This window comes from Ceratotherium simum, chromosome 37, assembly GCF_057802395.1.
Source record: "Ceratotherium simum simum isolate JZ-2026a chromosome 37, ASM5780239v1, whole genome shotgun sequence".
Classification (NCBI taxonomy): domain Eukaryota; kingdom Metazoa; phylum Chordata; class Mammalia; order Perissodactyla; family Rhinocerotidae; genus Ceratotherium; species Ceratotherium simum.
Window position 1 is genome coordinate 28,319,499 of NC_141936.1, and position 23,475 is coordinate 28,342,973.

General features: G+C 41.1%; 1 protein-coding gene across 2 annotated transcripts in view; it reads right to left on the bottom strand.

The window, feature by feature from the left end:
• The window catches only part of UNC80 (unc-80 subunit of NALCN channel complex), a 198,746-nt gene that overhangs the window by 31,749 nt on the left and 143,522 nt on the right, over positions 1–23,475 (bottom strand). For both annotated transcript variants that reach the window (XM_087424900.1, XM_087424899.1), the window contains 11 exons: positions 22,348–22,531; positions 20,690–20,784; positions 19,165–19,254; positions 18,406–18,507; positions 16,390–16,570; positions 15,017–15,285; positions 13,430–13,564; positions 11,791–11,929; positions 11,049–11,145; positions 5,283–5,453; positions 1,031–1,123 (listed from right to left, as the gene is read on the bottom strand). In XM_087424900.1, the coding sequence (XP_087281026.1) occupies positions 1,031–1,123; positions 5,283–5,453; positions 11,049–11,145; positions 11,791–11,929; positions 13,430–13,564; positions 15,017–15,285; positions 16,390–16,570; positions 18,406–18,507; positions 19,165–19,254; positions 20,690–20,784; positions 22,348–22,531 (1,556 nt within the window). The remainder of the gene's footprint in view (positions 1–1,030; positions 1,124–5,282; positions 5,454–11,048; positions 11,146–11,790; positions 11,930–13,429; positions 13,565–15,016; positions 15,286–16,389; positions 16,571–18,405; positions 18,508–19,164; positions 19,255–20,689; positions 20,785–22,347; positions 22,532–23,475) is intronic.

A 23,475-nucleotide genomic window follows, 5' to 3' on the forward strand; every position in this document is an offset into this window, starting at 1 on the left:
TTGAAAGTAAAGTGAATCTAAGTTATAGTTTTCACACCACCTACTGTTTTAGATGATCAGAGGAAGAAATATGGCTGGCTTCCTCTCAGTTCTGGAGACTTACTGCTTTCTGATTGACTGATTTCATCTAGTACTTGAACCTACCCCCTAAATATCACTTAAACTATAATCATTTTTCCTTAATATAAGAAATTGTGGCCTGAGTTAACCATCATATCAGGTAATTTATAGTTGTGTTTGGAATTTTTTGTATATATAAATATACATCATAAGCAGGGAATTTTCTTTACATAAATAATGATACACACTTGAAAATGTGCCTCAGAGAGAGTGGAAAATTATTTAATTTCTCCTTAAGATCTCCCTGTAACTATTCCGTACTGGGAAAATGAACTTTCTCCCAAACTGATTTTGCCTTTGTCCCGTCTTAAATCTTCCTTGGAGGAAGAAGCTAATTCAACTTTTTTCTATGTGTCGGAGTATTTAGAGGTTAACACAGGCAGAATGAAGCACGTAAAGGATTAACCAACAGAGCCAGTGTCTGAGTTACACCAAAGTGGGGAAGGAGATTAAGTTAACAACCGTAAAAAAATCATTTAAGGACCTAAGTCAAAGTTTGGATGAAATGTCCGTGGAAAATCTGTCCAGATGAAAGTCGACTCTGCGTAGCTGCCCTGGGAACAGAAACCACCTCCTGATTATTATTGTTTCCTCTGCCTTTTTCTTGGAGGCAAATGAAACAACACTGCAATAGTTCAAAGACCACCCAGGAGGCAGGGGCCATCTTGCATGTTCATGCAAACAAACTGACACAAACACCAATTTATGAAGGTGGCAGGGATTTCTCTTCGACAATTTCAAAAGAAGCCTTGGTCTTTTCTTGTAACTCTAAACTCTCACCTTCTTTTCTTTTCCTTGGAGATTTTCACACTCAATATTGACTATTTTCAGGATTCCTTTCATTCCCAAGAGCTGAGATTCACGTTGCATGAAATTGAGAGGCCAGAGAAGAATAAGGCCCGCGAATTACCTGGTGTTCACCCCAGACGACAGGGCGTGATTGGCGGTCGTGGTCCCTTTATGGCCCTGGTCACACCTGCTCATCTGTGGGGCTGTCATGGGCCTGTAACAAGGATAGTAACCACCACATAACACAACAACAACACAGTGGAAACAGGTACAAATCCTCAAGTTATTGAAGCTCACATAAATTTTAACTTAGTTTTAGAGTCTTAAGAAGATAGACGGTCTAGCTTTGGGCTTTTCTATCGCACTCTTTGGCTGTTTCTGTTCCGAGTGGCACTTGAGAGGGAACTTTGATCCCTGAGGGTCTTAAGAAAGTCCCCATGATTTAAGCTCTTCCGCTTCTTGGTTCTGAGTAATCAGCTATGGCTCTTCAAACCAGACATGCATGGAATTGAACTTCTAAGTCTATACTGATGAAGTGAGAGTTAAGAGCTCATTTTTCTCCAGGTACTAGGAATTTAACCATTCTAGACAATAAGTAAACGCTAAGGGTGGACATTCCATTTTGGCCACCTACACCAGCATCAACCACGCTATTTTTCAGAGAAACTATCAAAGAATGAAACTTTCTAGTCCAAATTAGACCTAAGACTACCCAGGAAAGTGAGAAAATTGGTATCTATTATAAGTCAGTAATGTAGATGCTTAGAAGTAGATTTGAATCATCTCTTTTTATAGCTGCAGGGTTTACTTTAGATATCACGTAGACTTTGCCTCTGTTTCAGTGTCCGAGACGTGGAAGGGAGGACACAGCTTTTCAGAGCAGTTGCTTATGTGAACTCCCAAAGGTTTGCTTTTGTGATGTGCATTTCCTGTACGCCGGGTGTGGCTGGAACGTGAGTAAGGTTTTAACAGTCACACCAGACCTTCTCTTCCCGTGCCTCTGTTGGGGTAGGCAGAATTTAAAGATGGCTCCGAGAGCTTCACCCCCTGGTGCCACTCTAGTGATTATGTAACATTATACGACAAAAGGGAGATTATCTGGGTAGGCCTAACCTTATCACACCAGTGCATAGAAAGCAGAGTTTTCTCTCGCTAGGGGCAGAGAGATTCGAAGCATGAGGACTCAGGCACTGGCTGGAAGAGAGAGGGGCCATGTGGGAAGGACTGCAGGTGACTTCTGAGAGCACAGTGGCCCCTGGTGACAGTCAGAGAGGAGAGTGGACCTCAGACCTACAGCTGCATGGTGCTGGATCCTCCAAAAACCTGAAAGAGCTTGGAAGTGGGTTTTTCCCCAGAACGTTTAGACAAGAGCCCGGGCTGACTGACATCTTGATTTTGGTCTTGTGAGACCCTGAGCAGAGAAACGAGTGGAGCCTGCCCGGACTTTTGACCTCCAGAAATATGAGAGAATAAATGTATTTTGTTTTAAGCCTCTACATTTGTGGCACTGTATTACACAACAATAGAAAACTAATACTAATTATCAGGGAAATGCAAATCAAAACTACAATGAGATATCACCTCACGCCCGTCAGAATGGCTATAATTAACAAGACAGGAAACAACATGTGTTGGAGAGGATGTGGAGAGAAGGGAACTCTCATACACTGCTGGTGGGAGTGCAAACTGGTGCAGCCACTATGGAAAACAGTATGGAGATTCCTCAAAAAATCAAGGATAGAACTACCATATGATCCAGCTATTCCACTGTTGGGTATTTATCCAAAGAACTTGAAAACACCAATTTGCAAAGGTACACGCACCCCTGTGTTCATTGCAGCCTTATTCACGATAGCCAAGACTTGGAAGCAACCTAAGTGCCCATCAAGGGATGAATGGATAAAGAAGCTGTGGTATATATACACAATGGAATACTACTCAGCCATAAGAAACGACGAAATCCAGCCATTTGTGACAACATGGATGGACATTGAGCGTATAATGCAAAGTGAAATAAGTCAGAGGGAGAAGGTCAAATACCGTATGATTTCCTTCATTAAGTAGTAGATAGTGACAACAATGGACGGATACATAGGGACAGAGATTGGATTGGTGGTTGCCAGAGGGGAGGGGACGGATGAGGATGAAAGGGATAATTAGGTGCATGTGTGTGGTGATGGGTTGTAATTAGTATTTTGGTGGTGAACATGATGTGGTCCATGCAGAAATAGAAGTACAATGATGTACACCTGAAATTTTTACAATGTTATAAACCAATGTTACTGCAATAAACAAAAAATTAAAAAAAAAAAAAAAAAGAAAACTAATACTAATATACTTGTAATATACTTATTTATGTGTTATTACCTATATAACTGTTAAATTGTTTTGTTATGAGTAAAGAAATTAGGTGTGTGGAAGTGAAATGGAATTCATCTTATCTTTGTAAAAACCGTAAAGCCAATTTTATTGTGAATAATTACAACCAACTAATGAGGCTGGTTTTCCACTCCACCCAAAGAATATTAAAGCCACTGGAATATTTAAAGACACAGAATTTTATTTATTTATTTAATTAATTAATTTATTTATTTTTTGCTGAGGAAGACCGGCTCTGAGCTAACATCTATCACGAATCCTCCTCTTTTTTTTTTCCCCCAAAGCCCCAGTAGATAGCTGTATGTCATAGTTGCACGTCCTTCTAGTTGCTGTATGTGGGACGCGGCCTCAGCATGGCCGGAGAAGCGGTGCGTCGTTGCGCGCCCGGGATCCGAACCCGGGCCGCCACTAGCGGAGCATGTGCACTTAACCACTAAGCCATGGAGCCGGCCCAAGCCACAGAATTTTCAATGTCAGAGCTCCATCCATAACTCTTTGTGGAATTTTGGGTAAGTCAATTTTGGATGAGTTCATTGACTCATCACTATAAAAGAGAGCAGAAAGGAGGAAAGCACTAATATTGTACCACATGAGGAGAAATAACTCAAGTGCCACTTGTGGAAACCTGGCTGCTCTTCTCTCTAGTAGCAGGAAGGGGCAGTGATGTAACACATGGGTGGAGAAGGAAGAGGGTAAGTCTGATATTTCCCCGAGGATGTTCTTCCTCCTTGTTCTTTCATGAAACCATCATCAAAGCACTGGGACTGTTTCCCACTGGAAGAGGCAACTTGTCCGGCTCCCTGTCCCACTGCTTCCCAGGTCCCCAGCTGAGGAGCATTTCAGCCCAGCAGCAGTGACTATCTACTCAAGGCTTTGGGGCTACATTACGCTTGTTTAGGTTGGCAATGCAGCTCATGATTAGAAACTAAACACATATTGACTTAATGAATAACGACCTCACTCCCTCTCTCACTTGCTGGTGCCTGCTGAAAAAGTCCTCCTGGACTGAGGGATTTCAGCTAGACCCCTCATCAACAGAGCAAGATGGGGCTGGTGAAGCTGGGGACTTTGGGTGCGGGAAAATCAGAGACAAAAATTTAAGCTGAAGATGTGGCCAAATGGGATGGAGACGCAAAGATATCAACCCAGGAGGAAGGCTTCCCCGCCTCCACCCTGGGGACGAATATCTCCTTCCAGCTAACTTTAGATGGGAAAGGAGAAGGAAAGCCAGCCATTTGCATAGTTTCCTGCACCTGCCTTCCCCTCTCCTCTCACTCTATCTTTTGTGCACCCCGTCCCCCATCCTTCCCTGGCATATGGCAGCTCCATTCCTTCTGCTTCTGCACCCAAGAATCTTGTGACAAGACTAACTTCTTGCCACTTTGTTCAGGCCTGAACTCTGGTGTCCATTTACCTTTCCATTCCCAAGTCTCTCACCCGTCTCTCAGCACTACTGAGTCTTGTCCCACAGAGAATTGCTAATTCTAGCATTAGAATAAAATTCTGCAGTTTATGTTTGTTATGTAGTTTCTGAAATTACAGTAAAAAAACAACTCTTTACAAACAGTAAAATAATAAAAGAAGGCTCACTGGGAATTGCAGACATTTCACGTCTCATAAAATAATATAAGAGCTAGTAAAAATGAGGGTCACATTTTCACTTCACTAAATTGGCCCTTTTACAAAAGATTTATTTACCCACGGGGTTAAAACTGCCACAGAAGCTCAGCAAGCTACATGCAAATGTGTGTTTAGCAATCACGGTAGAATAATAATAGTAATTATTATTACTATTAAGAGTACTTAGCACTATTCATCCAAACAATTTAGGGAAGTTTGCAGTTTAAGCCGCAAAGGGCTGAGTCTGGGCAAATGTCTGTACATAAAGACTGAGGTTTAGAGACTTTTAGCCACCACGTTTTTCCTTCATCTTTTTGGTAGATACACATGGTTTGAGGCTGTGGATATTTCTGCCGCCCCCAGCAGAACCTTACCTGGTGAGGACCTCCACGCTGTATAACAGGGCCTGTAGGGAGGTCGCGAGAGCAGCCATGGCAGCGATCTCCTCCCGGGCTGCAGGCACCGTTTCCACCTGTGACGTCTGCCTCTTCAGCTTTTGTAGGTAACACGGGACTAAAGCTTCCAGGACCATCAGCATCTGAAGACTTGAATCAACAGGAAGAAGACCAAGTCACGTTCTCCATACTACTTCTGTTGGTTACATCATATTTAGGAGCACGGAGAAATGAAAAGCCTCTAGAGAGGTGAGGGACTCTGCACCCCCTTCCCACCTCACCCAAGTCAAGAGTCATTAAATCTGCTGGAAATATTGACCAACATTAATCAATTAATTAATTGAGCACTCAGTAGAAGGTGATGAAATCCTGCTTTAGGAAGCATACGACCTCCTCGGGGGGAATCAGCACATATATGAACAGTTGAGACAGTAACAGAATGATACTGTGCGGTCCATCTAGAAACAAGCTCTGTGGATACAGAGCCTCCACTCAGGAATATGCTGAGTGATCTTCCAGGTGAAAGAGAGTCGAGACAAGATAAAACCCTTCCTCAAGAAACTGGCTTCTTAGAGCTTAAGCAATTTTACAGCAAGAGTCTGTGGAAACAGCCATTGTTATGCAGGCCTGAAAATGCCTGCTTACTGGAGTGAATAGTGAAAAAAATCTCAACACTATTTTGCTAATAAGAGACACATGTTAAATGTAAGTATATGGAAATGTTGAAGTCAAAGTAAGAGGAAACTCCAGAAGAATGCTGGTGTGACTACTCACAGCAGACAAGATAAACTTCAAGGCAAAAGGCACTTCTATAGTTCAAAGATGGAAATCTCATAATTATAAAAGACAGTTGCTGTACTTATACTACCAGACATCAGACTTATTATAAAGCTATAATAATTAGGTAGTATAATATGGGTGCAAGGATAGACAAATAGACATGTGGAACAGAATAAAGAGTCTGAAACAAATCCACAAATACTTGATTTATAACAAGACGACACTGCAATGCAATGGGGAAAGGCTAGTCTTTTCCATAAATGGTGCTGGGTCTATTGTCTATTAGATATCTATATGGGAAAAATAAACGGTGACCCTTACTTTACACCACACCATAAACGAATTCCAGGTGGAATGTTAATCTAAATGTGAAGGTAAAAACAAAAAGGCACCTAGCAGATAATATAGGGGGATATATTCATAACCTTGGGTTAGCCAAGATTTCTTAAGAGGACATAGAAAGCACTCAACAGTAAAGAAAAGAGTGATATGTGGGACTACATTAAAATGAAGACAACTTAGGTGAGTAAAATCAGAAGTCACAGAGTAAAAGATGTTATTTGAAATACATATAACTAGGGGCATGCTGGAGTGGCTACACAGTGGGTCAAGAAAGCCTACGGTATGCATCTCCTTCCAACTCCGTGTTCAGTGATGTCTTTCTGGTATCTTGTATCAGTAATTGCTACACCTGGCAAAATGACAATGCTACGTAGCAGAGACTCTTTTCCCCCAGAGAGCTGGTTGTTAAATGTTTACCAGCACACCTTTCCACATAAGCTAAAAGGTACTTATATCAGACTCTTTAAACAAATTCTACATATCAAATAAAAAAATACAGAAATCTCATCTAAAAATGGGTAGAATACTTCAATAGGCACTTTGCAAAAGTAGATATCCAAATTCCAATAAACATTTGACAGGCTTCCAAACCTTTTAACTTGCAAGAGGGAAAGAAAAATTAAAACCACATGAGATTAAAACCACATGAGATATCACCATAAACAAACAAAACAGCTAGAATTAAAAAGACTGACAATACAAAGTGTTGATGAGGCTGCAGAGTACTGAAACACTTCTACACTGCTGGTGGGAGTGAAAACTGAACAACCACTTTGGAAAACTTTTTGGTAGTATCTACTAAAGCAAAACACAGACATACTTCATGACCTGGCATAGCATTTCCACCCACTGAGATGCACACACGTGCACACAAAGACATATACAAAACTGTTCATTGCAGCATTATCTGTAATAGCTTCAAACTCGACACTACACAAATGTCTGTCAACAAGAGAAGAAACACACAAATTGTGGCATAGTTTACATTGGACTATTATAGGTGAATGAAGAAGAACAAACTACTGTTATGCATAATTATATGGTGAATCTTGTGAAATAATATTGAATAACACAAGTCAGACATTAAAAAGTACCTACTATATTATTTCACTTAAATAGAGCTCAGAAACAAGCAAAGCTGATTTGTGATGCTGGAAATCAGTGTAGTGGTTCCTCTACCTGATTTTTCAATTTGAGTGGTAGTTACACAGGTGTGTTTACTTTATGCACATTCATGAAACTATAAAATTATGATTTTTTAAAACTATTTTGCATGAATGTTATACTTCAATAAAATACCTTGTTTAACAAGAATTTAAACACAACAGAAAGTTGGTGTTACAAATGTTGAAGTCTCGTAAGAATTGAACTTATTCCCATGAGAAATATCCCTGACTCTATCCAGGAATGAAGGACACCTCTGGCTTAAACAGGGCAGAACAGAGTATTAAGGAGGATAGTCTCTTAAAATTTTAATTTAACTTAATAATATTGGACTTTGGCCTTTAACTCACAATGACAAGAGAATTTGGTTGTAAACTCTAATTTCTTTTGATTTCAATGTGTTTAGATTTTAACTTGAAAGAGGATTTCATGCCTCACCAGGAATTTGATAATGAGAGGATTTTTTAGCTAAATTTGGGAGTTTTCTATGTCGTTGGCATTTGAATATTAGAGAATCTTTATGCATTTATTATTACAGTGTCCTAATGTTATCACTTAATCTCACTGCAGAGTCTCTGATACACCCTACTAACAACGTAGCTGGAATGGAATATGGAATTGGGAGTATTTTTACACTCAGGAATAGAGCAGTCTTGGAGTTAACCCAATGGAGAGTTTTGATCCACTCTCAAGCCTTTCTTGGAGCTGTGATATTGTAGGAGGAGCCCAAGGGAAGTGGGATGAGGACCATCATGATGGACTAAGGGCCACAGCCACACTCCTGGTTGACCACAGGCATAATGTTTAATCCCCATTGTTTAACACAAAAAAAGCTGGGAGTGTCAGGGGAGAACATTTCTCACTCAACGCTCATGTTTCCCTGCAACAGAAAGAGCTCAATTAATACGAATCCTGGACCCACTTTGCCCTTTTACTCACTCTGTTCTGGGGGAGAGGGAAAAATCGGGGAAAATTTTTCCTCAGGGTAAGTCTCATCTGAGGGACAAATTGATAAAGATATACTGGGCAAAATCAGCTCAGCTCTCTCCTTCTTCCTGGAAGAGCCTGCCTACAGAGCAGGACTTAATCTCCTCCAAACTGTGAGTTTTCAGGGCAGGCCTGTTTCAAGCTTGATCTTCTCACTTAGTCTTTATCAGTAATAAAGGTGATATTTCAACCTCCCTTTTGCCTTACTCCTTGTCTTCCTTCATTTGTTTAAAACATGGGCAAGAAAGAGAGGATTCTTCACTGGGTCCTCTCAGAGACCTCAACTCTGAGGACTGACACTACTTCAGGAGTTTCTGAGAAAGAATAAATGCGCTCCTCAAGATGGCTGTAACATTCTGCTCAGGGAAGGAGCGGGGATTTACACCAGAGGTTGTGGCAAGAATAAAATCTGTGCATTTTCTTCAGGTGGTTCCTTATGTGCTGGTAGAAAGATGGTGGTAGACGGCACGATGGGGTGAGGCGACCTGCCACTGCACCTCAAGACAATTGAGCAACACATTTACGAGGAAAATCTACAGAAATAAATTGCTATAGCACCAGAGGCAGGAGAGATTATTTGTAGTGGAAGATTGGGAAATGTGACGTGGAGATGGGCAGAGGTCACCCTGTACATGAGCAGGATGTTCTGACCCTACCATTTGCTCTCTAATTCCCAGTGGTGTGGGGAGATAGGATAGTCATGTGTCACTTAACAATGGGGATACGTTCTAAGAGATGCATTGCTAGATGATTTTGTCATTGTGTGAACATCATAGAGTGTACTTACACAAATCTAGATGGTACAGCCTACTACACACCTACTTTCTATGGTACTAATCTTATAGGACCACCGTTGTATATGCAGTCCGTTGTTGACTAAAATGTTGTTACACAGCACATGACTGTACATAATATGCAAACTGATGGAAGGCTATTAAATAATGGTATTACGATATAAGACTAATCATGAATAATAAGGCAGTCTGGGACTATCTGAAAGATTGTCAGTTGCTTATAATTTTTTCACAGATTACTTAAAAAAATACAAATTCCCAGTATTTTATCCAATTTATAATAAGTATCCTGAAAGAATTTCCAGGATAAAGTAAAAGTGACAATGGTTAAAACACCACTCAGTAAAATCTGTTATTGGAATAAATTGAAGTAACAGGAGGAACTGCATCTTATGGGCAACATTGAAATCTGACTTGGGAAAATTGGCAGGAATAATGATGAAAACCTGAAACACAAAAGCTCAAAATGGTAGAAACTCAAATTGGCAAAGGTTGATATAGATCAAAATAAAATAAGTCCTCCCAAAAAACCTAATCAATGAATTAAAATCTTTATTATAAATTTTACATGGAAAGAAAATCTCAGTGAAAATAACTTTGATAAAATAAAAATGAAAAGTGAAAAGTTGAAAGTGGCTTATTTGCAACATAAAATGACCAATCAAGGAATTAAACTGGCATAAGGAAATCAGTTTTAGAAAATAATCCCTTAATGAAAATGTATCACTATAGGTATAATTAGAATTAAGATGTTTGTATTTATAAAGTCCAAGTCAAAATATCCTTGGAGTCAAAATGTCCACTGGGTTAAAATATTATAGCTGTAATAGTCGAGTCAACATTCTTCTACACTCACTGAAAATCAAAAGTAGGTTTGAGGAAGAATATGAGAGCATGAGAAGTTGATGATAAGGAGATGGGGATCAGACAGTGAGAATTAAGAATTTGACATAATGTGTAAATCTGCAAGCCCCATGCAATCTTTACCTCCCAACTAGGTTACTATATTTTACTTTTAGATCAGTTTTATTTTTCTACCCAGTGCTCCATAAATCACCTGATCCACAGATGTTACAGGATAGGCTTGATTATTAGGTTGGAACTGGACTGGTGTGAATAGACAGGTGCTAGTTCTCTGGCCCCTTTACCAGGAGATCACTGGACATATTCCCTTTCACGTCAAACCTGAGTCAGTCACAACTCAGCCCAAGAACATCAGATCATCAGATCTGAAGAGGTGGACCAATGGAGGTGACTGGTTTAGACTAGAGCCAGCATCTTGGAATTGGGAAGATACTCAGACAAGATTTATATTCTTGTTCTTTGTGTGACAGGAGTTCTTATTCTTCCTTGAAAGGAGTTTTCTTAAACAGTTGAAATGTCTGTTGTGAAATTGTATTTGCTATGAATTTGTATTACATGTGACAATATTTTCTAAACAAGACTAAACATCTTAGCTGCTATACAAATTCCAAATTAGGAGATTTCAAATTAGCGAAGATTTACTCTATTTTCCAGAACCTCTGCTGTAATAAGTTTCCTAAATTTTAGTTTTTGAAAACTTATTTGCCAGAATATTACAGGCTGATATTAGCAAACATAACCTTTGTATTCATTCAGTTTTATTTCTTTTGCAATATTTACTTATCACGAGGCACAGAAAAAGGGCTACAGTTACCTTCTGAATGACTCAGGAGCATATGCCACCACGGTAACGCAGAGCTTAATGGCCTCACTTATAGAGAATGTCAGGTCTTCGTTTCCATAGCAGAAATCTGAAAGGACAGAGGTCAGGGAACACAATCAGAGTGGATTCTGACAGTGATAAAGAAGAACTGATCACTCTTAATATTTTCTTTCCAGTTATATTTTATAGCCATTTTTTTTGTCAGACTTTACATCTCAACTGTGAATACTATTAATTTCCTCATCTAAAGGAACTGAAAATTCTGTTTTGAATAATCAGATGAAAAATAGAAGCAGTTTTTTTTTGGTGGTTTCTAAAAATCTCACCTATTAGAAGACACTGAAAGGCATCTGGATGTCTCAAGTAAGACATGAGATTTTATCTTTGAATTACCTCTAGTTCTACACATTCCATGATAATAAAAGACCATCTGGAAGGGTTATTCACTCAGAATTACCCAGGATAACCCAATTTTCTGAAAACTGCAGTGCTAGAGCAGTGGTAGACCAGGCATAATTTTAATACAATTTTCAGGGCAGAGAATTCCTTACTCTAGGATTTATAAGAAATTTAAGAAAAACAGGAGATAGGAAAATGTGGTCACTCAATTTACACCACTGTTCCATGTCTCTCTGTTGTTTTGATTTAGTAAAAATATTAAATATAGAGTTTTTTTTTTTTTTTTAAATGATTACACAGAGAAAAAGAATGTCAAGGCAAAATTTGCTTTTACCTAACGACTTAAGAGGCTTCTCAGCTTTGACCAGCTCTAAGATGTCCAGTATGTCAGTGGTCTCTCCCTCCAGGGACTGCAGTAAGTCAAACAGGCACTGAGCTGACACCCCTTTGCTGGGCCCGTTATTGGCAGCATCCTGTATAAGGAAAGGCAATTTTAGTTTACTGATTCCCACCTCAGTACTAATACTGCTTGATCAGGAATTCAAGTCTCATAGACACTACCACCAATAACAATTACAGTATCTGTCCGGTATGCAGCTTACATAATTTTGCATCCAACAATGCTGCTGTATGATTTTGATGCGGAACACCTGACTTTTACAGTATCTATTAAATGCTAGTCTGGTATAAAAGAGATATTTGTGGAAACTCAGGAAAATACAGCAATATGTGAACTGCCAGAAAAGATCATGCCAATGGCTCCTCTGGTCCACGATGGTAGGACTCAGAATCCCCCAAAGAAATTTCCACAATGAACTGCTTGAATACTTCAAAAACATTTGGGGCAACAGAGGCTTATCTTTACAACTCTGCGAATTTTACAGGTCTCATTTGCTAATAGATCTCCAAAAATGGAGATACTCGCTATCTCAAATCTGTTGAAAATGATTCATTCACTAAAACATCAAATCCTTATTAAATTCCTACTATGTGCCAGGCACTATTCTGTGCACTGAGGTTCTAGCAAAACAAAAGAATAAACAAAAAACATACAAACAAAACAAAAACAAACAATCAAACAAAAAAACAAGACAAAGGTCTTGCTTTCATGGAGCTTAAATTCTATTGCAGAGTGTCATAGATAGAAATTAGTGAAACAAATACACGTATGACGCATGTTATGGTAGTAAACGCTCTGAAGAAATCACAAAGCAGGCCAAGTGGTGGAGAGTAACAGAAAAGAACGAGAATCAGGAACTCTGCCTTTTATCATTTCCTATTTTCTGTCCCTTTTATTAATTGGGTATAAAAAATTGGAGAACTGGTCTATTTACATCCCAGGAGCTGAGATGAGGGTTGAAGGGAAATGTTGAAGAGAAGTGATTTTCTTGTTGAAGGAGAAATGGTTTATGGTACCCATATCCCATTGGTTGAGGACAGAGGCAGAGACACTGATTACACAACGGGCAATGGCCAGACCACATGTAAAAACAGAACTCGGATCCACAACCTATAGTCACTTGCCCACGAAGGCAGCCTGCTCTAAGTCAGGCGTGGAGGAAGTCAGGCTACTAGCGCCAGGGGAAACCAAACAATCATCTCTGTAACAATTGGCCCCCAAATGGCCGGGACTTGATTAATAACCGACAGCTTCCCTAGTCCTTGTCTGTGTTTTCAACTTAGAACGAACCAGAGAAAGCCAACTTTCCACCCCTAACCAGTTTGCAGAGGATGCCCCACTCTGAGTTAGCCCGCCTACAGCTTCCCCATGCCAACAGCCTCCAATCACAGCACCCGTGGAGACGTCCTTCTTCTCCACTGTAAAGTCTCCTCACTCCTCTGTCTGCCTTCCAGTTTCTGCCAAAGCACAAGTCACAGTGGCTGACTCCCTTGCTATATAGCAAGCTCCGTGTAGACAGCCTTTGCTTTTCTCATTCAGTTGATCTTCATTTATGCCTGCCGAGTTTACTCACAGGAAACTCCAGGAGAGGGGCCACACTGGCACACAGCTGGAGCACAAAGGGCTTCCGGTGGAGAATGTAGAACTGCTGACAGGCAAACTCGACGGCTTGACGCAACTGGGGGTTGCTTTCATAGTCAGAGTACACCTGTGGAAAATGCCGCACGTTCAGAAGATGCCTTACCAGCACAGCCGAGTTGTGTCTGCTTTTAAAACTCATAGCCGTGGGAAGCATGGAGGGAAATGGCTAATTTCATAAATGGGTAGGGAGGAGTGTAAAATGGTATGACCTTTCTTGAGAGAAATGTGGTAATATACATAAAAAACCTAAAAATCTAAATATACTTTTTCCCAGGGAATTTGTGACTAGGACTTTATCTCAAGGAAAGAATTGGAAAGTGTACCAAGATGTATATATAAGAACACCTGCTGTAAGGCTGCTTATAAGAGTGGAAAGTTGGAAACAACTTAAATTATTCATAAATTGTGGTTGGTTAAGTGAATTATGGTACCTGCATACAATAGAATACTGTGTGGTTATTTAAAAAGATGCTTTAGAATGAAATGAAAACTACATGAAAAACTGCCCATGATATTCTTAGTGTCACATGAAAGAAGCAGGTTACAAACTTGAATATATGATATAATCCAATTTTTGTTTAAGAAAATAAGGTGTGTGTAAGCATAGGATAGAGTGCTAGGATTTTCACGTGTAAACAATGGTTATCTAGGAAGGACGATTATAGGTAATCTTTATTTTCTTTAAACTTTTTTTTTTAATCTTCTGAATTTTATAATGAGCATTTATTGCTTTTGGTAATCAGCAAAAAAGTTACAAAAAACAGAAAACATTTCACCTATTTCAAAATAGAACAGAAAGTCCTGGTGGTGTTAAAAGTAAATTTCCTGCCCCAGGAGGTTGAGTGAACTCCATTTTGCACAAAAATGTATTACTTTCATAATTCTTATTAAAACTTTCATAAAAACAGAGAACTAGGATAAGCTCCCAGGCTCTGTCTGAACTTTATTCAGTACCGCTAAATGTAGTCAGATACACATTAGACGCGAGTAAACAGAAACTGTTCCTGCTAAATTCATCTCCTCCAATCCTATCATATCAAATTTAACGGCAATGAAAATCTCCATTCAGATAGAGGTCAGAGAATCTCTTGAGAGAAACATCAGCTGCACACTCGCCATACATTTGAATAAAGAGAGCAGTGGTTCTCAAACTTTCTAGGGCATCAGAAGCACCTAGAGGTCTTGTCGAAAGAGATGACTGACCCCAGAGCTCAAGAATGCAAATTTCCAACAAATTTCCAGGTGATGCTAATGCTGCTGGTCCAGAGACCACAGTTCGAGAACCACTGGCCTAGAAGGAACGGAAAACAGTATCCTAAGTTCGGGAGATTCAGGATAGAATGGAATATTGTGACCTCCTGGAAATTTCTAGGAGGATTTCATTTGGTGCTTTCTGCTGTTATGAAAGAAGGTAACTCTGTCATTAAAAAGTTTCATACGGATCTTGTTGTCTTGTTTCCTGACTAGATGAGCAGTACACAGTGTGTGTGTGTGGGGGGGGGGGAGGCGGTCCCAGCACCTGCAGCATGGTGGGCAGAATCCACTGGTAGCCGCTGAGAGAGAAAAGGTGGTTGAAGTGCACGGCGCTGTTGATGACGGTGGCAGCGTACTGCCTGAGCAGGGCACTGTCTTCGGGGTGCAGGATCAGAGCCCCGTTAAAAACGTTGAGGAAAAGCATGATTTCATCTCCCCAGGGAAACTCGCTCGGCATGCCCAGGAACATCTCCTCCAGGAGCTGGATCCACAGGCTCTTCTGGAGAGTGTCGAGGCCAAACAGCTCCTTCCCAGCTGTGAGAAAATAAAGAGCAGAGACAGAATCAGCCCCGCGCCAATCCTGTCATCACGGGAGGGTGACCACACCTAGGCACTGCTGCTTTCCACTTGTTCCAGCTCCAGGACGGGCAGATCTACTGCTGAAATGCTTCCCAGCACAATTTGGCTGGCATGGGTATAACACTTCCTGGTTCTCAAAGGACTTTCACCATCACCTCTTTGAGTCAACTCTGTGGGCAGGACTGGGCAGGCTTTTACAGCACGTTGCTGCTGAACAAACTGTGGCTTTGAGAAAAGGTAAACTATTTCAGAAAGAACATAGCGGGGCTGGGCCTAGTTCTTGGTCTTTCAACTCCTGGTCAGACTACAGCTCTTCCTACTATTGCTCTGAGCTTCTGGGTGAAGATGTTGAGGCAGAGGGCTGCCCTTTAAGTAAAGCGTCCTGAATTAATGACTGAGTAACAGACCGAGGTTGCAAAGTGGGTCTCTCTCTGTTGCTCTGTCTTTGTCTCGCTTTCTCTCTCAATTCAGGTGTGATTTAGAGAGAGTAAAATGCACAGATCTTCAACATAGAGTTGACACGTTTTGACAAAAGTACACACTCAATGCAACCAGCACTCCAATCAGCATATAGACCATTTTCATCGCCTTGGAAAGCTCCCTCAAGCCCCCTTCCAGGAGATCCATTCCCTCAACCCAGAGGCAGCCACTGTTCTGATTTCTGTCGCTGTAGATTAGTCTTGCCTCCTCTTGAACTTCATATAAATACCCTTTCTTCACTTAGACAAGAACCCCCCTAACCACACCATTCTACCTTCCTTCCACAGCTGACGATCAGCTGAGAGCAGTGGTCTCCAAGTTTGGTCCCGGGAAGAGCAGCATCAACCTCCCCTGGGAACTTGTAAGAAATGCAAGTTCCTGGGCCCCACTCCAGGGCTCCTCAATCAGAAACTTGGGGTGGAGGGTGATTCGTCAAGTCCTCCAGGTGATCCTGATGGACACTCAGGGCTGAGAATCACTGGCTTAGAGAACTGTCTGCTCATGAAGATGCTCTCCAGCTGAGCACAGCACAAAGGCATGAGAAGAAGCCCAAGAGAGGAAAGGCTGCTTTCTTGATACCTTGAGGATCACTGAAGAGTGAGAACTCAGCATCAATAGCACTTCGGGGGAACGAGGGCAGTCGGAGGAGGTCTTCCTGGAGCATGGAGACGTGGGACTGTTTGTGGGCCGTGGGGATCTTCTGGGTGAGGGAGATGAGAAACAAAACGCGCCCCACTTCCTCCAGCTTCCGGGTGAACACCTAGCAGCAAACAAAGCAGGAGAGACGAAGAGTCGAATTAGCAACTCCGAATTACAAAGAGTGAAGAAATGGAAGTAAATCTTTAATGGAAAACTGGGCTGATAAAGATGGGGGGGAGTGAAATGAGGGAGAAGTGTTTCTTTCTCTACCACACAGAAAGAGCAAACCACACTTGATCGGCTCTCACTTCCTGCTCTGTCCGCTCGGCAGGAGGAAGTGTTTCTCCCGGAGTCTGCAGGCTGGAGGAGCACAAGGTGAGCGTTGTCGAGAATGGTCCAACATTAAACAGGGCCCTCTGTCTGGATGTCATAATATGGAAGACCTTCTCCAACAGGAGCCCGTCAGCCCCTTCCAGCTGCTCCTACCATTTCCACTGATGCCTTAAGCTGTTTCCTGTCCGTTCTGGGTTTGCCTCCTAAAAACAGCCTGAAGTGTGATCCAGGAAAAACCTATCTTGGGACAAAAGCTGATGGGAGCTTGACCGGTGCCCCTTTAACCCCGAGTTTAGATGGCATGGACGTGAGGCTCTTGGTCCCTTCTCTTAGCTCCTTTTCTGTTGATGCTCACTGGGCAGGGATGTGACTAGGACGTTCATAAGCGGCGAGCAGCTCCTGAAGAAACTGCAGAGCCAGAACCACATGTCTGCCTATTATCGTCTCCATGAGGAACTTACCAAGAAGTCTGAAGATTCCAAGTTGGAGTGTGCACAGAGTGAGAGCCCCATTTTATGCTATTTTTTAAAAAACACATTCATAAACATGATTTAAAAAGCACACTAGTGAAGTGCTATCATTGATGATGGTTTTAATTATTTTGCTGCCAAAATCAGAGGCTGGGATAACTTAGGGGGAATTTTTTTAGAAATGATTTATATTTAAGGTCTTACAGTTTTGCCCAACACCTCACACTTCGTAACACATTCCCTATTTTCTTTCTGTTAAATGCAATTTTGTGAGTTAATGCTAACTATACTCTTAATTACCTAAGTGGTCTAATTCTATGCCATTCTCATTCAACTCACGAAGGTATTTTCAAATACTTTGATGCCAAATTAGCATCCTTGATGTGTGCAGAAAAATTGAAACGATAAAGTATCCTGAAATTCTCGTTTAGACATTTTTAAAAAAATAAATGAAGGTAACACATAGACCATATTAAAGTTGTATCACTATGAGAATTGTGTATTGTAGCTATACTTTGCATGCAAAATCGTGAATTTCCTTAAGCTCAAAGTCTGGTTTGCAATCAGACATGTGAACGTTATTCTGCTCTTTAATTTTAAATCTAAGTACGACTGCATGATTATGTCTCCTCCTGTCTTAAGAGAAGTTCATAAGACGCCGCCCAAGGTCAGATCACCGGTCAGCGGCAGAGCTGGGACTGGCCTCCTCAGTTCAGTGCTTTTGTCAGGCATACCACACTGATCCCTTTATTTATTTGTTTTCCAGCTGGTGTAAACCTCTGGGTCGATGCTCTAACAGCTACATTATGTGTACTTCCAACCATGTTTTATAAAAATGTGAAATGAAAATCTGTACTTAGAAACCAGTAGGTAAATAAGAAGATTTCTATTGTTTAAACCCAATGATTTGTCCTAGCACTACTTCAAATGAGTGTTCCTTAATACCTTTACAATATGATCCAATTTATAAAACATAGTTAACACACTATTTGGGGGAACTATCTCTTGACAAAGGGCCTATCCGTCCACTCTCTCTGGAGAAGATCACAACAGCATCACAGAATCTCAAGGCTGGTGACAGACACATTCACACACAGATCATCTGTCCCCACAACAGGACAAAACCACAGAATAAGACGGGGTGGTCGGGCACCTGCTTCTGAATGAGTTCCTGTCCCTTCTCTGGACGCATGTGGACCAGGTTCAGCTGTGGAGACACCGACCTCCGGAAAGGATAAATGTCCCGGACGTAGGTCTGTGAGGGGTCACACAAAGACAGATGGGGGTCGAAGGATCACACTTTTACTCTCCTCTCCTCTTACCCAAAGGTCAGACAACCAAAAGTTATATATTCTACTGGTTTTATCACACTTTGCTCCCCAATTCTATAAAAGCCCAGGGAAGGTAACCCCCCCCTCAGGAAAGCTTCAAACCACCCAGGCTGAGTACCCTCTCCACACAGCAGGGTGCTGTGTCAGGAGCGAAGGGGCCAACAGCAGTTTACTGAAGGACATTCTGGAGAAGAAGTCACTGTAAAGCACTGTCAGTGATCTTCATGAGCTGCCCTTCTGCCCACTAGATCAGGTCACCCCAGTCATACTCAATGTAATAGAAAGGGAAACAAGAACAACATTAAAATCCCTAATAAACACATGTAGTTATCACAGGGGCAACTTAGTTTTTCATTTAGATGTAATAATAATGAGCAACTATGTGCTTTGCTTGGCTCATCTCCTTTAGTTATTGCAACAACCCTGCAGTAGCACCATTACCACTGCCGGCCACATAGACAGTGAGGTGGCCACACTCCCAACCTCTGAACAATGCGGCCGCCCCGAGGGGGGCTGCCGTCAGCAAAGGCATGACGGGCTCCCAACATGACAGCAAGAGCGTCACCACTGCCCAGTCCCACCTTGTTGTAGTGGATAAGGTTCCATCGTTTATCCATGAGAAAGTAGTGTGTTGACTGGGATTCTGGGATATTAAAGAACTCCAGACACTCCTAGAACAATGCAACAAATTTTAATAACTGTTTAACATGATGTGTGCCAGGCAGTAAGCTGAAAGATACAAATATCATAAAGGCAAGGTAACTTCTTACTAGAATTTTATATACATATATCTTATACACTTATTATATAGTACATATGTGTGTGTGTATATATATACGTAGATGGATACACACTGGATTTGGATACACAGCTTTCCAAAGAATGATACAATAAAGACTGGTAAAATACTACAAACCTCCTGCTCTCACGCTGCTAAAAGATGTACAATTACAATTCTGACTGAGGGATGAACTGTGGGGGCACCGTGGCATCTCCTGGTCTCAGTATCGGGAAGAAAGCATGTTCAGCAACAACATTAAGAGGAATACAAACCACAATGCATTGAGCACTTATATCCTATATTCCAAGTTCAGTGCTTCCCAGTAGATAATTTAACCTGTGCTAGCATCCCAGGACTGCTGACAAAACTGAGACAGGGAGGCCCCGCCGTCTGGTTTGGGTCACACGGGTGGTGGTGGAGCAGGGTGTGAACTCAGTCTGTCTGCCCTCATGCTACCCTCCCATTCGACATGAGTAGGAAAATGGAGTGGTTGTTGAAGTTTGCTTCACTGGGCCTTAGAAATTCTCTGGAGATGTCAGGGTGAGGCCTGAAGGAGGCTTAATGACCCTTTCTACTGAAATAAAAGACACAAGTTTGGTAAAGCTGAATTTTTCAGAGGGCTTTCTAGTTATGTCTGGGCCCAGAGCTGTGTCCAGGAAGTCAGATTACCAGAGTTTGGACCCCAGATAATTGGGGAATCGGTGTACTAGTTTACTTATTACTTTACCTTAAAAACCTTACAGGCATGTGTAGCTACAGATTGCATTTCTTTAAGGGGAATAACTGTCATAACCATAAAACATACTTTCTTGACTCAACTGATTTATTCTAAGGTATACATTCTCTGCTTCTCCAATAATATCTGTCAGTGGCAAGTCAAGACTGTATATCATTAACTAGATGCCACAGAGAGGATCTCTGGCACAGACCATCAGCTTATGGACAGAGTCTACCCTGGTGTTCTCAGTATGCAAACCCAGGCACCGCAGAACCACCATACGCGACGCCAGGAAGCTCCTATGCAGGAAGCCGCAGCGTCCCAAGAGGAGTTGTGCACACACACCAGAGTGTTCAGCTGTAGCTGAGAGAGAACCCGTATGATTTGGCCTACTTCACTGCACGGCAATGCAATTCAGTAAATGTGGGGAAAATTATGCAAGGAAACAGAGGATGTACACAATACTGGAGCAGATTCTAGAAGAAGTAAATAAACACACATATTCGTTTGAAGATAGAAAATGCCATTTAATTCTAAACTGGATGATCAGTGCGGTGGCCGTAGACGTTGTACATAAAAAACTCATTTCTCAGAAGTCACCCCCTACCTTCAACAGGGCTTCAAACTGCGTGTCTTCGTGGACTGGCAGCTGGGTTGGGATGTCGCATTCATTCTGTCCGTGAACCACCAGGGTTTTGGTACCTACAGGAGGTAAAAATAAAAATAAGAGTTTGTATTTAAAGAACAAAATATTAAAATATGGTCAATAAGTTGATGTTTTTTATTATTTTTATCATCATTATTACTATTATTGAGTGCTTAGTGTAAGCTGTGTATTATACTAACTGCACTCCTTTATTTATAGTTAAATATACATGTTAAATACATTTACTTACTATCAAGTAACGATAGCCACCATTTACGGAGTGCCCAGTACTTTTACATGCGTTTTGTGTGCATAATCATATTTAAGTCTCACAGCAACCTTGTGATATGAGTATTATGACTCTCGTCTTACAAATAAGGAAACAGAGAAAACTTCTTATTCTTATGAGAACTTGTAAGTAACTTAGTCAAAGACACACATTAAGTTAGCGGAAGAGTGAGAATTCAAACCGTAAGCATTGCAACCAGTCATACATTCCTGTACTTTAAAGGAGATGATCAGGCAATAACGGTTGAGAAAATGCAAACAGAGATATCAGCAAAACTGAAACAAGTCCCTGGAATGTAGCTGACACGTGCATTTTCTGTGTTCTGTCTGGCTGGTGAGAGTACTAATTCTACTTCAGTCATTAATTATAAATCTTTATGAACATTATGACATACCTTGAGTTTTAATGAGTCGTTTTTAAGTAAATGAATGACAATATGAGTTTCTTTGCTATAATGAAAACTGACCACTGTGTTGGACAATCTACAGAACATATCAATACACAAGTACCATTTATTGAACACTTTCCATGAGTCAGATATGACAGCAGATGACTTACATTCCTAAATCTTTTATTCCTCACGATTGTGAAGTAGGAATTATAACCCCATTTTACACACGAGTAAAGAAAGCTTGAAAACTTAGGTGCTTTTTCACAGCTAATACTAATTATACAGAGGCTAAGTGGCAGTGCTATTTTCACACAGGCCTCTTTGCTGCTGGAACCTGTGTTCTTATGTCTTTCTCTTTATTTCAATACATGTACCATCTCATATCTTCTTAGTCGCTGCCCAAGGATAAAGGTTGGGGACAATTTTTATCTTAAAAAAAGACGAGCTCTCCAAAGGGAAGAGGAGCTGTATCTGAGTCAACGTCACACCCAGGTTCCTTTGTAATTCTCCTTCTTCCTGCTTTTCCCTTTTCCAATTTTACATAAAGCCATCTCTCACTGAGTTTACAAAGGACTAGGGTCCATGCCATGCAAACAATATTATTCTCCTTGCAGTGCCAAAACTTCATTCAGAAAGGCTCTCAGTTCAGCTGGCCTGCTGCGGTAGACTTAAATAAATCTCCAACCTTGGCAACCCTTCAAGGACTGACTCATGCGGACCTCAGTTCTAATGTCTCCCTTTTCATGTGGGAATTGCTGACTTTTAAAGGGCCTATTGTATTTCTTCAGATTGTATTAAACAAAAATTCTTTGAAGCACTCAACACCAGGGTCAGAACTCGGAAAATTTTCTCATGAATGAAAGAGATGCTTGGGCTTTAAAAGGGTTATTTATACTCTTAAAAAAACAAGTCTGTCAACCAGAAGCAGTAGCGGGTTACCTGGCATGGAAGCGGTCACCAGGAGCTTCACCTCACACTGCTCCTTCTTCATGGTCTGCTTCAGATCCTTGAAGAAGAGGCCCTCCACATAGCCCACCACCTCCCACAGGAAAGTCAGCGTGGCCGAGATGGCATCCATCCCCCACTCGCAGGGGGTCCGCACGAAGTACATGATCAACCCCACCTGCAAGTCAGAACAGGAAGAGTTCACATAATCCTGAGCTCATGTCCCCACTTCCTTGGCTTTTCTTTTCTCAATTAAATATTCTTCGGTGCCTTCGTGTTCTCTGTTCAAATGCTTCTCTAACACCTTCAGTGACAGGAGAGGGTGTAACTAGAAAACTGACCAGAGCAGATTCTGAACATTTTTGTGTATCACTAAAATGGTTCTTCTTAAGAGCAAAGCACAAGATCATTTTTCCAGGCTTCAAGTCACTTGATAGCTCAGGGACTCAGGCCACCCCAAAATTAATCTGTAAATGATGTTTGCCCAAACGCTATTTGCAGCTTGGATTATGTCTAACAGTCTGAACCTAAAAACACTCTGCTTGGTTAAGTCAGTGAACTTAAATGTCATTGTTTGTGTCCTCTAAAATAATTCTGAGAAACCGTGTGTCTTTCTCTACAATTTTAAGTTGACATTTCCAATGTCTCATCATAAGTTTATTTTTTGTTAATAGGAGTAGAGTATGTTAAACTTTCACACGTTGAAATAAGAGGAGGACGACTGTAATTGCAAAGTGTATTTCATCAAATTGGATGAAATAAGTTTTAACCACTTTATTCAATAATGCACAACAAAATCAGAAAGAAACAATGTAAAAGTTCCTGCCCCCTACCCCCAACCCCATGGCTTTTATCCAATGTTTCTTGAAAAATTTGTTAATCCTAGAAAACTTTCCAGTTACACTGAAAGAATCATTGTCACTAACCTAATCTGCTTTGGTGGTTCTGAAGGCTGAACACCCTCATGAGGACCAAACCTCACGAAATAGTAGAAATCTATAAAAGGCAGGAAAAGGGAGGAAGTTCTACGGGTTTCAGTATCTTGATCAATCAGAAATGAGACGTCCTTAAAACCAATACAGGGCATCAGATTCTGCCTCTGTCTCACATGCCTGTCCATGC